The 18,088-nt window shown below is 39.1% G+C and overlaps 1 protein-coding gene across 1 annotated transcript in view; it reads left to right on the top strand.

Moving 5' to 3' along the window:
• Elp2 (elongator complex protein 2) overlaps positions 1–18,088 on the top strand; it is a 273,780-nt gene that overhangs the window by 38,881 nt on the left and 216,811 nt on the right. The window contains exon 3 of the mRNA XM_068226276.1: positions 9,455–9,670. Within this exon, the coding sequence (XP_068082377.1) occupies positions 9,455–9,670 (216 nt within the window). The remainder of the gene's footprint in view (positions 1–9,454; positions 9,671–18,088) is intronic.

The following is an 18,088-nucleotide window of genomic DNA, read 5'->3' as shown; positions in this document are numbered from 1 at the left end:
CACTACCACAATAAAAATGTTTCAACCTATGATGACATTGTTGGCGCAGCAAGAACCGAACAAATTGCTAAGTTCTTGAGAGATACGTAATAACTTACTCATTAGGAATTGTTTTACATGCAATTTAGGAGATTTGTTTTCATTTTTGGTTTTGTATTATTAAGAACTGTTTAGAATTAGACTTAGATATGCTGCTAAGAAAACACACCGGGCGAGTTGGCGGCGCGGATAGGGGCGCTCATCTCTGAGCTTGCATCTGGGAGATAGTGGGTTCGAGCCCCATGGACGGCAGCGCTGAAGATGGTTTCTGTGGTTTCCCATTTTCAAACCAAGAAAATGCTGAGGCTGATCCTTAATTAAGGTCATGGCCGCTTCCTTCCCATTCCTACCCTTTTCCTATCCCATCATCGCCATAAGACCTTTTGCAAAAAAGAGCCCACAATGATAATTATTTTAATTGTTTTATCTCCCTGTCCCACAGATACTTGAACCCAACACTTTAGAAGGTGCAGTTCAAGCACGTTATGGACTATTGTTGCCCTGAAAATTGCAATAAACAGATGTTTTCGATTCTGAATTTAAATAAATGGAGAACTAGGACTTCTCTGTCTGATGCGGACTTAGAGGCTGTACTTAGAATTTCTACTGCCAAATCGATTGTACCCATTTTTGGTAAATTATTTGCCGCAAAAAGATGTCAGCAATTGACTTAAACGCTAAATGTATATTAAGGCAAACGCAAAGTATGTACAGAATAAACTGTGTGTTTATGTGTTCACAGAACTGTCATAAATACTATTGTTTTCATACGCTGAGCGCTGACTTGACGACCCGTGGTTCTGCCTCTGCCACTTCCCCTCCTTCCCCCAGCACCTCAACGGTGCTATAGCACAGCACCGGGGCTGCTGCCGGGGCCGTGGGAGCACCTAGTTTGGAAAGGCTTGGTATAGATCATGACATTTTGTTGGGAAAACTTCAGTATTATGGCATAAATAGTCCCACTTTGGATATAATTAAGATGTATTTAAGTAACAGATGCTAGTTTGTTGCCATTAGAAATAGACATTCCACATTGAAAGATGTTGTGACAGGCATTCCACAAGGATCTGTACTTGGCCCATTTCTCTTTAATGTTGCTGTTTATGACCTACAACAAAATGTTACGTCGCAATCAGTTGTATCATATGCAGATGATATAACACTAATCAACATGCATCAGGACGTATTAAATCTGCAAGAGATGTCACAAGAAGCTCTTAGGACTGCAGTGAAATGGTTTTCATCTAATAAACTACTCTGCAACGAGAATAAAACCCAACATATTCTGTTAGGATTGTCCAATAATATAGAAATTCAGTCAGTCAAGCTACTGGGTATTCATATGGATACCAAATTAAGCTGGGAAGTACATGTCAATCATGTATGTAAAAAGGTATCACGGTTCTCATATCTTTTGTGGAAATTGAGGGAATTAGTAACAGCAGACAAATGCTGGGGCTGTACCTTAATTAAGGCCATGGCCGCTTCCTTCCCACTCCTAGCCCCTTCCTGCCCCATCGTCGCCATAAGACCTATCTGTGTCAGTGCGACGTAAAGCAAATTAAAAAAAGTAACAGCAGACTATTTGAGAATGGCATATTTTGGACTTTTTCAGTCCCATATTTCATATGGGCTGCTATTGTGGGGACAGTCATCTTATGTCCATAATGTATTGCTAATACAGAAGAAGCTTGTTTGTGTAATGTGTAAAGCTGGTTCTTCTGAGCACTGTCATCCCCTTTTCATCAGGCTTAAAATATTAACAGTTATAAATCTATATATTTTTACCTCATTATTGTATGTTAAAAACCATCTGAATGAATTTACCATCAGGGAAAACATCCATCAACACAATACTCGTAATAAGGGTAATATTGATGTCCCAAGACATAGACTTGTGAAAACAGGTAACTCACATAAAGTAAATAGTATAATATTTTTTAATAAATTACCATTCTCTGCACAGGATGTCTCCATCAATAATTTTAAAAGAAAACTGTATAACTGGATGTTGGAAAATCCATTTTATGACATAAAGGAATTCTTAGAAATGAAAACTGTTAATGTTGACTTTTAATGACTATATCCCTTTCAGACCGAGTACGCACAATTGTGCGGGTTCGTATTTTAGTTATCCCTGACCGTATTTGATGTTTTTTCGGCGCTACACCGGACTGCAGTGATTGTGCAGGACACGTGGCGTGTATTTCAATTGATTTTAGTATGCGCTTGACCGCAAGGGCGAAGGAAGAAGAGTTTAAAAAGCACAGTTGATCGGCGAGATGGCAGGAAGCAGTAGTGCCGAAAGTAAGTATTTATTTACTGCGTTTATATTAATCTAGAAGCTTTACTGAATACCGGAAATATTCAATGAAGTGTGTACATTGGTTAGTGAACGTAAATTTTGAAGTTACACCATCGTACGTGATACAACGAGGTTTTGAATTTTGATACGCGCAATTGTGTGGGTCCTGTTTTTCGGATGTTAGTTTTTATTTTGTAAAATAAACTATTAATATGTGTATTGAGGAGCATTTTAGTCAGTTCTTGACGTACAAACAAAAATTCACACCTCCAGTTTTCTTTCAGGTCTGAAAGGGATATAGATAATAGAAATAATACTGTAGTATTGGATGACAAAACCTATTTCATGTAAATGATCAATGGTGAATAAATATTCTTATTCTTATCATCGCCATAAGACCTGTCAGTGTCAGTGCGACGTAAAGAAAAAAAAAAGGATCTTCTGTTGTCTTCCTTTGACATTAATTTCTTCCCAGATATGCCTACTATCCTCTTAAAAGGATAGCTGACACTCTTTTATGATTTGTGAGTAATTGTTACTGGCTGTAATGAGTTTGGTTTAACAATTTTGTTGCCTAGTATTGGAGGGAAAGGTATGAACTTGCACACTACCCATTTTAGTTTAGCTGAGTGAATGTATGTGTGTATTATGTGTCTCTAAACAAAACCCATATTACAATCATGGAAGGCAACATGCGCCAACGAATTATTGTTACAAGTACCTCACTGATTCTTTTTTCATATCTTATATTCTCTTGGCACATAAATATTAGGTTTTGGTATCACCATATGGTTTACTTTTATGGTTACCATGCCAATGACAGGAGAATGTAGGTGTCCTATAAAAGGGACAGTGGGCAAATATGGGTCTAAGACAACCTTTGTTTTTATTTTTGGGTTTATGACTTTTGATGAAATAGTGAGTGCATTTGAGGAAAATGACGACGATTTTAGTAAAATTGTGATGTCTCATAAAGAAAAGAATACCTCTGAAACAACTGCACCCCTCCATGAGTACAACTCTGGAATGGAATGGAATGGAATGGAATGGAATGGGAGGAGTGGACAGGGATAGCTAGAATATAATCATCTACAGAATATCCATTTGTGGAAAGAAATGGTATTTTTCACTTGTAGCTCACATTATTGACGTGTGTGAACAAAATGTGTGGCAGTTCCACAGACCGAACAAAGGAAAATTAGACCACCTGACTTTCTGCAGAGGGTTGCAACTGTTCTTCTAGAAACAAGCCAGCAGACTACTGCAAAGAAAAGGTGTCACCGTAGTCTTGAGAACGCAGATTCCAGGTATGATCAAACAAACCGTATCATTATACCACAAGGCAAGGAGATGCAGTGCAGAATTTGCCACAAGAAGGCATCATTGAAATGTGAGAAGTGTGTTGTTACATTGCATAACAAATGCTTTGTGCAATAGGCCTACTATGCAGAAAAAGACTAAGAAGAGTGATTTTTCTGTTCATCATTGAAGTGTGGGAAGTGTGTGTACACTAGAAATCAAATGTTTTGTGCCTAATCACAATGAACAACGAATGACTTCCATGAAAATAATTTTGAAAACCACTTAAAGTATAAATAGGTGTTCTTTCTTTTGCCGTGAGTTTGCTTCTGGGAGATAGTGGGTTCGAGCCCCACTGTCAGCAGCCCTGAAGATGGTTTTCTGTGGTTTCCCAATTTCTCACCAGGCAAATGCTGGGGTAGTACCTTAATTAAGGCCACGGCTGCTTCCTTCCCCTTCTAAGTTGAGCTTTACCTGTACTAACTCATGCAATAAATTAATTCTATTTCATAAAATTATGAACCCACTCAAAAAATATTTTAGGCATATTTGGTTTAATAATTAACTCGTGCAGATGCTTGAAATGCTTGTAAGATAGATATGTTTTCATCGTTGTTATCTTCAATGTATTTAATGACAATGTTTAGATGGTCTTTAATTTCATTAAGTTTTAGCTTAGGGTTATCACTTGCTTCATTCTGGTCATATTCATCTGTTCCAGAGCTATTTGCAGTGATTGAACTTTCAACGATCTCTTCCTGTGTTAAAATGTGATAACGTGGATCATCTGCATCTAGCCACAACTCGTTGTCTTCTTGTGTTGCTGAATTTTCACCACCTTGTTGGAGAGTATTGTGAAAACCCTCTGTTTCCAATCCAGCCGTATCTGGTTCAACCTTGTCATGTATTAAAAGTTTATTCCACGAGTTAATCAAAGTTGAGGGATATCATTGACAGCAGATGCAAAATTGAAAATCATGGATCTCAAATTAACGTCTTTTGCTCTCTTCTAGCTTCTTCTCCTGCAGCTGGTTCATATACTTCCAGAATTTCATTTAAAAGCTTCTTTTTGTGTAGATGCTTGGCTGTGTAGAAGATGTTTTGATCCATAGGCTGGATCAGAGAGGTTGTATTTGCTGGTAATAACATACACCTGATCTTTTTACCATCACTAGTCAGCTGTTCGATTTGTGGATATGCTGTCTGGATTAAGCGAAGTCCAGACTAATGGGGTTTGAATGAATGAGGTTCTACTGTATTTTACTTAAGGACACCCCCCCCCCCCCCTTTCTCTCGCAGATTGTCTACCGTTAGATACTTCATGAAGGATAATTTGTTATAGAGGAGGCCAGTTCTTTCAGTTTTGACTCAGTTAACTTATAACCATTACGTCCTTCAGTGTGTAGAAATTAATTTATGAATAAATAAACTTTAGAAAATATCTGAAAAAGATAACATATAATAACAGATTCTCAATCAATCAATCAATCAATCAATCAATCAATCAATCAATACTGATCTGCATTTAGGGCAGTCCCCTTCCTATAAATGAATATTTGCCCCAGTTTGTCCTCTTGAATTCCAACTTTATCTTCATATTGTGATCTTTCCTACTTTTATAAACGCCATTCAAACTTGTTCGTCTACTAATGTCATTCCACGCCATCTCTCCGCTGACAGCTCGGAACATCCATTTATATTGGTATTACATACCACTTAGTCGAGCAGCTCTTCTTCTTTCTCTCAATTCTTCCCAACCCAAACATTGCAACATTTTTGTAACGCTACTCTTTTGTCGGAAATCACCCTGAACAAATCAAACAGCTTTTCTTTGGATTTTTTCCAGTTCTTGAATCAGGTAATCCTGGTGAACCATACTCTAGTTGGGGTCTTACCAGAGACTTATATGCACTCTCCTTTACATCCTTACTACAACCCCTAAACACCCTCATAACCATGTGCAGAGATCTGTACCCTTTATTTACAATCCCATTTATGTGATTACCCCAATGAAGATCTTTCCGTATATTAACACCCAGATACTTACAATGATCCCCAAAAGGAACTTTCACCCCATCAACGCAGTAATTAAAACTGAGAGGACTTTTCCTATTTGTGAAACTCACAACCTGACTTTTAACCCCGTTTATCAACATACCATTGCCTGCTGTCCATCTCACAACATTTTCGAGGTCACGTTGCAGTTGCTCACAATCTTGTAACTTATTTATCACTCTATAGAGAATAACATCATCCGCAAAAAGCCTTACCTCCGATTCACTCCTTTACTCATATCATTTATATATATAAGAAAACATAAAGGTCCGATAATACTGCCTTGAGGAATTTCCCTCTTAATTTTTACAGGGTCAGATAAAGCTTCACCTACTCTAATTCTATGAGATCTATTTTCTAGAAATATAGCAACCCATTCAGTCACTCTTTTGTCTAGTCCAATTGCACTCATTTTTGCCAGTAGTCTCCCATGATCCACCCTATCAAATGCTTTAGACAGGTCAATCACGATACAGTCCATTTGACCTCCAGAATCCAAGATATCTGCTATATCTTGCTGGAATCCTACAAGTTGAGCTTCAGTGAAATAACCTTTTCTAAAACTGAATTGCCTACTATCAAACCAGTTATTAATTTCACAAACATGTCTAATATAATCAGAAAGAATGCCTTCCCAAAGCTTACATACAATGCATGTCAAACTTACTGGCCTGTAATTTTCAGCTTTATGTCTATCACCCTTTCCTTTATACACAGGGGCTACTATAGCAACTCTCCATTCATCTGGTATAGCTCCTCCTACCAAACAATAATCAAATAAGTATTTCAGATATGGTACTATATCCCAACCCATTGTCTTTAGTATATCCCCAGAAATCTGATCAATTCCAGCCGTTTTTCTAGTTTTCAACTTTTGTATCTTATTGTAAATGTCATTATTATCATATGTAAATTTTATTACTTCTTTGGCCTTAGTCTCCTCTATCTCAACATTATCCTTGTAACCAACAATCTTTACATACTGCTGACTGAATACTTCTGCCTTTTGAAGATCCTCGCATACACACTCCCCTTGTTCATTAATTATTCCTGGAATGTCCTTCTTGGAACCTGTTTCTGCCTTAAAATATCTATACATACCCTTCCATTTATCACTAAAATTTGTATGACTGCCAATTATGCTTGCCATCATGTTATCCTTGGCTGCCTTCTTTGCTAGATTCAATTTTCTAGTAAGTTCCTTCAATTTCTCCCTACTTCCACAGCCATTTCTAACTCTATTTCTTTCCAGTCTGCACCTCCTTCTTAGTCTCTTTATTTCTCTATTATAATAAGGTGGGTCTTTACCATTCCTTACCACCCTTAATGGTACAAACCTGTTTTTGCATTCCTCAACAATTTCTTTAAACCCATCCCAGAGTCTGTTTACATTTTTATTTACCGTTTTCCACCGATCTTAATTACTTTTTAGAAACTGCCTCATGCCTGCTTTATCAGCGATATGATACTGCCTAACTACTTTTAAGACCTTTCTTTCTATCACATTTATTTTTAACTACCACAAAAATAGCTTCATGATCGCTAATACCATCTAATACTTCAGTTTCCCTATAGAGCTATCTGGTTTTATCAGCACGACATCCAGGATATTTTTCCCTCTGGTTGGTTCCATCACTTTCTGAATCAGCTGTCCTTCCCATATTAACTTATTTGCCATTTGTTGGTCATGCTTCCTGTCGTTCGCATTTCCTTCCCAATTGACATCTGGCAAATTCAGATCTCCCGCTACAATCACATTTCTTTCCATGTCGTTTCCCACATAGCTGACTATCCTATCAAATAATTTCGAATCTGCGTCAATGCTACCCTTTCCCGATCTGTACACTCCAAATATATCAAGTTGCCTATTATCTTTAGAAATGAGCCTTACACCTAGAATTTCATGTGTCTCAACTTTATAACTTTTTCGTAGCTTACAAATTCTTCTTTCACCAGAATGAACACTCCCCCTCCCACCCTTCCTATCCTATCTCTACGATACTCCAGTGCCGTGAGAAAATTTCTGCATCCATTATATCATTTCTCAGCCATGATTCAACTCCTATTACAATATCTGGTAAATATATATCTATTAAATTACTTAATTCTATTCCTTTCCTTACAATACTTCTACAGTTCAACACTAACAATTTTATGTCATCCCTACTTGATTTCCAGTTCCCTGTTCCCTTATCACCGCTCCCTAGGCCATCCCGTTTCCCTGAATGTACCTCCCTATTACCCTTCCAAACAAATTTCCTAACTTATATGTACCACTGCGGTTTAAATGAAGGCCATCTGAGCGCAGATCCCTATCTCCTACCCACCCATTAGGATCTAGAAATTTCACTCCCAGTTTCCCACATACCCACTCCATAGTCTCATTTAAATCCCCAATCACCCTCCAGTCAGTATCCCTTCTGCACAGTATTCCACTAATAACAGTCTCCGCTTTCTTAAACTTTATCCGTGCTGCATTTACCAGATCCCACACATCTCCAACTATGTTGGTACTTATATCAGCTTGCCTTACATTGTTGGTACCAACGTGAAACACTACCACCTTCTCCTTCCCCTCCTCCCTCTCTTCTACTTTCCTCAACATCTGCCTCAACCTAATTCCTGGATAACACTCTACCCTGGTACCCTTTCCACCACACACTTTCCCCATGTGTCTAACGATGGAATCCCCCATGACCAGAGCCTCAACCCTACCCACCTTATTTGATCCCCTCCCCTCCTGGTCAGCCCTATCTTTTCTGATAGCTGCAGAAGCTACATCCTCTTCCCTTTTCTCCTTCCCATGACCCTGTTCCACCTGTCTTTTCCTATCCTCTACTCTACATTTTCCTTTCCTACCTTTTCCCTTCCTCCTACTTCCACACATCTCAGCAACAGTTCCCTGTCCCTCATCTTCCCTCTGTTGTTCTATCTGGAGTGACTCTACATGAGAAAGAAACAACTTAATTAAACTAGACAGACTCAAGAACATATTATAAATCCTGTAGGACTTATGTCAGCTGTCTCTCAGGAAAACTAACTAATCCCACCCTGACTTTGTACAGTCTGATCAAGTGCGTATAATTTTAGCCATGTTGTTTATTAGAATGTCATTACAGTATCACAATGGTGACTGACAATCTATTCTGGGGTAGTTGGTTTTATTTATTCTGAGATAGTGTGTTTTATTAACTAATGTTAGCATCAGGAAGAGTTCTTGTGAACAAATATGCAGCTATATTTCTGTAGCTTTCCCTTGTTTAATATTATGAGACCTTACTGTAATGCACTTCCTATAATTTCCCTCTGTAGGCTGTCTTCTTATTCTTTGATACCCAAAATATTATCAAAGGTTGTTTCTTATGTGGTAAATCTATATTTATTTTTATGTTGAGGTTGGTAATTAACTATATTTGCCTGAAGGAATAACCTAAAGCATTCACACCAAATTCATTTGTGCTTAGTGTATTTCTAATGTAAAATGGGACATTGTCACTTAGTTGTTTACTCCAAGCTGGTTCAGGATGTGATTGAACCTAAGGTTTACTCTTGTGCCAATATTTTTTGTAGTATTCAATACCAAAAAGTAAATGTTTAGATTTATTTGTAATAATAACACATGCAAAAATTGTTTTCTCAAGTCACTGTAGCCTTTTTTCATTGGTCCTTATTTGGCGAATGTGCTCATCTTCCTTCTGAATCATTGTCTTTTTCCATGACTTTATAAATTAAGTTTGTCACTTCTTTTTCTTCCAGACTCATTTACTAACGAACAAACTCTGAACTTTGGCCGTGCTACCATCTTGTGTACTCGTCTGCACTTCTTACCTCACTCGAGAAGTATACTCCTGGCATGTGCTTCTGATGACAGTAAAATACATTTATTTGCTGCAGAGAGTTCTGATTTTGTTAAAGTGGACTGTCTTGTTGGACACAAAGACTTTGTGTGGGCAGTGGATATCACGGCAACAGGTAATGTAGAATGTGGGTGAGGCACTTAGACTATGCTGGCAAACTTATTCAATGTTTTATATACTAGCACATTTGAAAAAAAAAAAAAAAACTGTTTTGAAAAAACAAACAGAGAAACTTTTTTAAAAAAACCTTTTTTAATTTCAAATATTTAGTTAAAAATAATTTAAATCAGTTGTGACTTCTTTTCAACTGAGAGAAGTAAATAATAAGTCGTACTCTTGTTCCAACTTAAGTTTTACTGGCAAATTAAATGCTGAATCACAAATTATTATATTATATTTTGAGAACTACAGTCACCGGTTTACTGATTTCATACAGAAGTTATCACATTATCATCACATAGTCATTATCACAATGCTAATAATCTAAGCACAAAATATTTAGTAGATATTAATACCAGACCCCACTGTCAGCAGCTATGAAGATGATTTTCTGTGGTTTCCCACCTTCACACCAGGCAAATGCCTTAATTAAGGCATCAACCGCTTCCTTCCCACTCCTAGTCCTTTCCTGTCGCATTGTCACCTTAAGACCTATCTATGTGGGTGCGACATAAAGGAAATTGTAAAATGAAAACCAAACTTTAAGTAGTGTTCAAAAAACATTATGAATTATGATTGATGAATGATTTAACGATCAAAAGATTAAATAATGATATGTATAAACACTATTCCACTTTTCTGTTTAATGTTTACATTTTCACATCACTGCTCAATACTTCAAACAGAAACACAAGCATAGAGGCTTCCTCTGTGCCTAATTGATATCATACTTTTGAATGCACTAGCCCAAAAGATGAAAAGGCTCTTCCAACACTTGCTGAAGGAGCCTATACTAGTTCTTAATTAAGCTGTATCAATATGGACGTATATGATGTTTGTAAATTGCAACTATGCTTGTTAGTTGAGGTTCGTACCGAGCTCGATAGCTGCAGTCGCTTAAGTGCGGCCAGTATCCAGTATTCGGCAGATAGTAGGTTCGAACCCCACTGTCGGCAGTCCTGAAGATGGTTTTCCGTGGTTTACCATTTTCACACCAGGCAAATGCTGGGGCTGTACCTTAATTAAGGCCACGGCCGCTTCCTTCCCACTCCTAGCCCTTTCCTGTCCCATCGTCGCCATAAGACCTATCTGTGTCAGTGCGTCGTAAAACAACCAGCAAAAAAAAAGTTGAGGTTCTGTCCGACTCGTTCGCTGAATGGTCAGCGTACTGGCCTTCGGTTCAGAGGGTCCCGGGTTCGATTCCCGGCCGGGTCAGAGATTTTAACCTTCATTGGTTAATTCTAATGGCCCGGGGGCTGGGTGTTTGTGCTGTCCCCAACATCCCTGCAACTCACACACCACACATAACACTATCCTCCACCACAATAACACGCAGTTACCTACACAAGGCAGATGCCGCCCACCCTCTTTGGAGGGTCTGCCTTACAAGGGCTGCACTCGACTAGAAATAGCCACACAAAAAAAAAAAAGGTAGAGGTTCTTATATTCAGGTTACCCATGATGGCTAACTTGTGGTCACTGGCTTTTCGAGCGCGACATCAAATTGAGACCTGCTCTCTGCAATTTGTTTGCTTTTGATCGCAGGAGAGTTTCTCAAAGGAGTTCAGGGATTGAGATATGTTTTAACCAAATAATTATTAGCTTGTGTGCCTCCTATACCTGTTCAAACTCTTTTTATAAATAGTGGGTAATGAACACAGTAATGTAGGAAGGCAGATCAAATAAAACAGGAATTTGAATGTACCGCTGCTGTTAGTCATAATTCTGAGGCGAGGCTTTGCCAGAATGTTGGTGGGGGTGTCTTGAGAAGACGTTTGTGCACGCGAACGACGGTGGAGAGCTGGGCTAATTCAGTATGACATGAGTTGAGCACGAGGTGCACACGTCTGTTGCGCAGCGCATCATTATCAAATTTCTCCCAAAAGAGGGCACCAAACCTTCCGAAATGTTGAGACGGCTCTGCACACAGTTTGGGGAAAAAACACTTTCACAGACTCGAGTGTAATGAGTGGGCTAAAAAATTTGTGGCAGGAAGAGAAGCTGTGAAAAATGAACCTCATGAAAGGAGACCGCATACAAGCATCGCTGCAGACAACATTGTTGCCATTCGTGACATTAATGGTGAAGATCGGCAAATAAAAATTTTGCAAATTGCTTCTGGCTGTAGGAATAAGTTATGGAAGTGTTCAAACCATCATCCGAGATGAACTCCATTTCAGAAAATTGTCTGCCAGGTGGGTTCCTCGTCTCCTCAACCAGGAACAAAAAACTTTATGCCAGGAAGTTTGTCAAACACTTGTGCATTTCTGTGAGGAGGGAGGAGATGATTTTTTGCATTGTATTGTGGCTTGTGATGAAACTTGGGTTTATCGATACATCCCAGAGTCAAAGCACGCATGGAGTGGCATTGAAGAGACGAAGCAGGTCTGGTCAAGGCCAAAACACGCTCATCTGCTGGAAAGGTGCTTGCAACCATTTTCTGGGACGAACGAACGAACGAACAAGCAAAGAGTACTGTTATGATAAAGTGAATCTTGCCTTAACTGGTAAGTTTTCTTATCTTCATGATCTTGTTGACTGTATCCTCTGTAGCATAGACACATTTACTTGCTCTTTTTCCTTTTCCCTCATGTTTGTTTAACATTTTTATGTGAGTGCATGTCCTCATTTTCACAAACGGGGCTACCAGATCACTGCTTAAATTAAGATCACGTGTACACGTTAAAGAAACCAGGTTCTGCATTAATCCTGATCCTTTTTGGACAGGAAGTCCGTGATGAGAACAGAAACATGTATCCATATCTCGTACAGTTTGTGACCCTTGAGGCGTCGGGTCTGTAGGGCCAACGTATGATAGCATTCAAACCCAGAACCCTGAACATTATGTTCCTGTTCCTCCTATGTGACTGTAAAAAATAAAAATAAGTAAAATCAATGTGGATGGTTGAATGGGGTGATGAAATGGAAAGGAAAATGGATATACTTATTTTAACCCATTTTAAAACTATATCCATTTGAACAGATGTTAAAAAATGTTTTTGTTCCCAGCACTTTTTCTACTATGATGTATGATTTTCTACTTGTCTACTAATAAAAAGTTTTTGAAAATTAATTTTTCTTTGTCACTGTTCTAATTTTTACAAGGATGTTCTCTTCATTAGCTCTTTCCAAGGTGAATGTTGTTTATTTCAACTTTATAAAAGTGTCTCTTGAATTCAGTTAATGCAGGATCCCTGAAGCTGATTGCTGCCATACTATTATTAAAAGAGCTTCCCCAAAATCTTGTTGTTGATGACATATCTACTGTGTCCTTGGAGGAGCGATGGTTGATGTAGCCTTTGTAGTTACTGGGATTAGCCCTTTCTCCTTTGTTTTTGTGAATAGGACATATGATCCCCTTCTGCCATTCTTTCGGGAATTTTGCCCTCTTGAATATCTTGTTTAGAAATGTAACCAAACTGTCTATTTTTTGCTACTTCCTTCCAGTAAATATTTGTTACCCATTTTCCCCTCCCTCAGTCCTGCTCTTCAATTTACTTATCACTCCCTTCACCTCGTCACCTGTTATTCTTTTATCCAACTCCTGAGAGCCCCTCTCTGTCCCCCTTTCAACTATATAGCCTCCTTCTGTACTTACCCACCCTTCCTTTTCCCTTAATATTTCCTGACCGAGCTCGATAGCTGCAGTCGCTTAAGTGCGGCCAGTATCCAGTATTCGGGAGATAGTGGGTTCGAACCCCCACTATCGGCAGCCCTGAAGATGGTTTTCCATGGTTTCCCATTTTCACACCAGGCAAATGCTGGGGTTGTACCTTAATTAAGGCCATGGCCGCTTCCTTCCCGCTCCTAGCCGTTTCCTGTCCCATCGTCGCCATAAGACCTATCTCTGTCAGTGCGACGTAAAGCCAATAGAAAAAAAAAAATAGTTCCTGGAGGTACTCCACCCATGTTCCATACTCAATTTTTCAGTTTTGTCACTCTACTTGTCCCCGTATTAATTTTATTAATACCGGGCGAGTTGGCCGTGCGCGTAGAGACGCACGGCTGTGAGCTTGTATCCGGGAGATAGTAGGTTCGAATCCCACTATCGGCAGCCCTGAAAATGGTTTTCCGTGGTTTCGCATTTTCACACCAGGCAAATGCTGGGGCTGTACCTTAATTAAGGCCACGGCCGCTTCCTTCCAACTCCTAAGCCTTTCCTATCCCATCGTCGCCATAAGACCTATCTGTGTCGGTGCGACATAAAGCCCCTAGCAATAAAATTTTATTAACCCTCGCCCACACCTTATCTCCTTCCCTGACTTTACACTCCCTGTTTAATGCTTCTGTTTGAGCCTCCTGCCATGCCTTTTTCCTTCCTCCTAGCATTTTCTTAAATTCTTTTCTCAACCTGCAAAACTGTTCCTGTAACCCCCTCCCACCCTGTTTCCTGTACTCAACCAGCACTCTCATCACTACCTTCCTCTTCACCTTACATTCCTTATTGAACTGCAGTTGAGGAGATTCTAAAAGTATTTGGCCAATAGGTGACAGTTGTCTTTGTCATTATAGGCTAAGTTCCCATCTGGTCCCCTGAAGTGTAGGCTGGGTGGGGTATAGTGCCTGAGGTTTCGTTTGAAGGTCTTGTAGAAGTTTCTGGAGTTGTTCTTCTTAAAGTCTTCATTCAGTAGCATTAATTGGCCTTGGGTGTATTGACGCTTAATCTATCTGATGATTCTGGCATTTAGTTGACGCTGCTCTATGAACTTATCCCTATTTGCTTGGGACTTTTTTGAGTTCCATCATTGCCAAACTACCTGTGTCTGTGCGATCTCTTGGCCGCAGATACTGGTCCACCAGGTGTGTTTCTTCTGTTTCATTAACGGGGCGACTTCTGTGGCCACTTTGACTAAGTTGTCCTGTAGTTGGTCCCAGTTGTAACTCTCGTATTCTAGCGCTTGCATTTTCTCTGTGATTATGTTGCTTGATTTCAGTTTCTCCAGGTCAAACTTAGTGAGTTTGGGTGTTGGGGCTCTTCTTGTGTTTCTGGGTAAGAACCAAAATTTTATTTTGGAGAGGTAGTGGTCTGAGTCCAGATTCGTCCCTCTTAGTACCCTGACGTTTTGTATTTCTCTGCAGGACTTCCTTGAAATGGCCACATGGTCTATCTGAAATTCTACAAGGAGTTTGTTTGGTGAAACCCATGTCTTCTATTTCCTTGGTAGACATTTAAAAGCCGTTGATTTCGTAACTAGATTAAAGGTCTTACATAGTCCAACAAGTCGTTCTCTATTTCTGTTCGTCCGTGTGTGAGCTGGGTGTTCCCCCACTATGTGTTTATATTTCCGTTCCTTTCCTAGCTGAGTGTTAAAATCACCCAATAAGATTATTGTATGGTGCTCTGGAATCTTGTTAATCGTATCTTCAAGTTCTTCCCAAAACTTGTCTGTGTCTTCAGGATTCCACATGTTGTCCTGGTTAATGGGTGTATGTACATTCACAACTGTGTAGACCTTATTGGTGCACCGAAATGTTAGTAAAGATACTCTGCTATTTGGCAGATGGAAGTCTATAACTGAATCCAGTATTTTGTGGCTGACAATGAAGCCAGTCCCCAAATGAGGGTTGTTCTTTACCTTCTGACACCCCACTTTTCCCTTGAAGATCCGGTATCCCAGAGATTCAAATGCATTGTGTGAATTATTTAATAAAGATTTTTGGTCAAAAATGTGCTTGCAAAGTTTTGTCAGAGTAACAGTAACAGTGAGGGTGAAGAGGAGAAAAATTAATGGAAATGATAAAATATGGACAGCCAAATTGCCATCCATGCGAGCATTACGTCAGGATGTTAAGACATTCAATGACCCCTTAGTGCATTGCTACGCAATGCTTGTTGCATTCGGTGGCAAAATTAAGAGTTTCTGTTACCTTCACTTTCATGATGATGATGATGATGCTTGTTGTTTAAAGGGGCCTAACATCGAGGTCATCGGCCCTCCCTTCACTTTCAAGTTCCCCTGGATGGGTGGCTGCATTGCCTAACACTAGCAGTTCTTTTAATTTACAACTTCAAATTTGTTAAGTGGCGTTTCACTTTAGGAATAAATTCACTATTAAGCAACTCCTTAAACAGATAAAAGTCCACCCAAGCTAATTTTTGTGATCTATAATACACTGGAAGCAATGAAATGTTCAAGTTCTTAAGAGCTCTTGGTTTTGCTGATTTACCAATCATAGCATAATATAATGCAACTGTAATTCTTTCTTTACTGGCCTTAAAATCTGACGCTGAAGTTTCTTTAGCACAAGCATGTTTTTTTTTTTTTAGGTAAAAGTTTTAAGTTCAGTCCTGTTTCGTCGATATTATACACTTACTTTGGCGTAAGGTTTTCTTTGATAATGATGTCACTGAACTTTTTTGAAAAATCACTTGCTGCTGATTGGTCAGTTGAAAAATTTTCACCACAACTGTCAAAGAAATAAATTCCATGTCATTTCTGCCAGCATGTGAACCATCCATCACTACTCAAAAAATGTGCTCTCATTTTGAAGTTTTGGGTGTAGGATAATTGCTTTTTTCTTTTAAAATTGGGCCACTTATCGGAAAGCCTCTTCAGCAATTTTGCATAAACCAAACCTACAACACATTGTTTACAAATTCATTTTTATGTTTTCTTATGGTTCGACGTGTCGGAACTACTTCTTCTGTTTCCACTTGTTACAGAAACTCTCATTACGACACCAGTCATTACCTTTGCTTTTTTCCAATGTTAAGAAGATTGCAAATACTTTGCCAGGCTGAGTGGCTCAGACGGTTGACGCGCTGGCCTTCTGACCCCAACTTCACAGGTTCAATCCTGGTTCAGTCTGGTGGTATTTGAAGGCGCTCAAATACATCAGTCTCGTGTCAGTAGATTTACTGGCATGTAAAAGAACGCCTGCGGGACAAAATTCTGGCACCTCTGTGTCTCCAAAAACCATTAAAGTAGTTAGTGGGACATAAAGCAAATATTGTTGTTGTTGTTATTATTATTATTATTATTATTATTATTATTATTATTATTATTATTATTATTATTATTATTATTATACATACTTCATTCTGATTCACTTTTATCAATGCGCTCTGGGGCATTTAGTCTTTGTTCCATACTAATATACTTATATTTTCTTTTGACACTCATTGTATTGAAACCACGCAATACAGTATACAATGCATCTGCGCATTAACAAAACTACTGTATCAACCAGGTGATCTATTTTTGCTGTGTACATTACCGGAGACAAGCTCTGACTAGTCTGAGTGAACAGTAGATATGGAAGGGATGCATGACTCGATGACAGTTAGGTGCCTTCTGGACTTAAAACAAAACTGATCTAACCAAAGCCAAACTAAATTGAGTATACAATAAACAAACTGACACACTATAAAGCTACTTATGCTTCAAATAATGAAAAATGACATCTTTTAGAGCTACCTTGTTTGAACTCGGAGGTCGTCTATGTGTCACCATTTGGCTCTGATTACTGCTCGACAAACACACAGCATTCTACTTGTTAGTTTTTCTAACAGCTCTGTCGTTATAGTTCCCCATGCTTGCAAAAGGCATTGCCTGGGATATCTTCACAGCTGTTGATAGAATATTTTATTGCCTTGCAGGTCAAGTTCGTCGCACAACAATTTGATGGGTGATAAATCAGATCACTGAGGAGGTCAGGTTATTACTTGTACAATTCCTGATGATTCTTTGTCTCATACATACTTCTAGCACAGCTTTGATATATGTTTTGGGTCATTGTCGTCCTGCAGAACAAACCCTCTTCCAATAAGTTGAGTTCCTCAGTTTGGACACGCAAGCTTCAGAGGACTATAACGCGTCCTTTATGAAGTGGGAACTCCGCAGCGCCTTGGTGCTTTGCAAGGTCACTGCTCCTGGACCAGATAATGTCCATAACCAGATGTTGAAACACCTTAGTGAGGGTAGTCTTTTATATCTCCTTCGTGTGTTCAACAGAATCTGGGTAGAGGGTGCCTTTTCATCACAATGGTGAGAGGGCATAGTAATTCCTGTCCTCAAGCCTGACAAAAAACCTAAGTAAGCAGGAAGTTACAGACCTATTTGTCTTACAAACCGCTTGCGTAAACTTTTTGAGAGGATGGTGAATTGCTGACTTGTGTGGTGCCTGGAGAAGAAGAGGATTTTTGTCTGAATACCAATGTGGTTTTCAAGCCGCTCGCTCAACCACTGACCACTTGGTACGCCTGGACAGTTCTATCCAGGACGCTTTTCTCCGAAAACACAATTTGGTGGCCATTTTCTTTGACTTAGAAAAGGCATATGACACCACATGGCGATACGGCATCCTTTCAGTCCTGCATCAGTGGAATTTCCGAGGTAAGTTGCTGGTATTTATTGCAAATTTTTTGTTCCTC

Source organism: Anabrus simplex, chromosome 2 (genome assembly GCF_040414725.1).
Source record: "Anabrus simplex isolate iqAnaSimp1 chromosome 2, ASM4041472v1, whole genome shotgun sequence".
In the NCBI taxonomy this organism is placed as follows: Eukaryota; Metazoa; Arthropoda; class Insecta; order Orthoptera; family Tettigoniidae; genus Anabrus; species Anabrus simplex.
The sequence above is the reverse complement of the archived record's forward strand: the minus strand, read 5'-3'. Positions and strand labels throughout refer to the sequence as shown.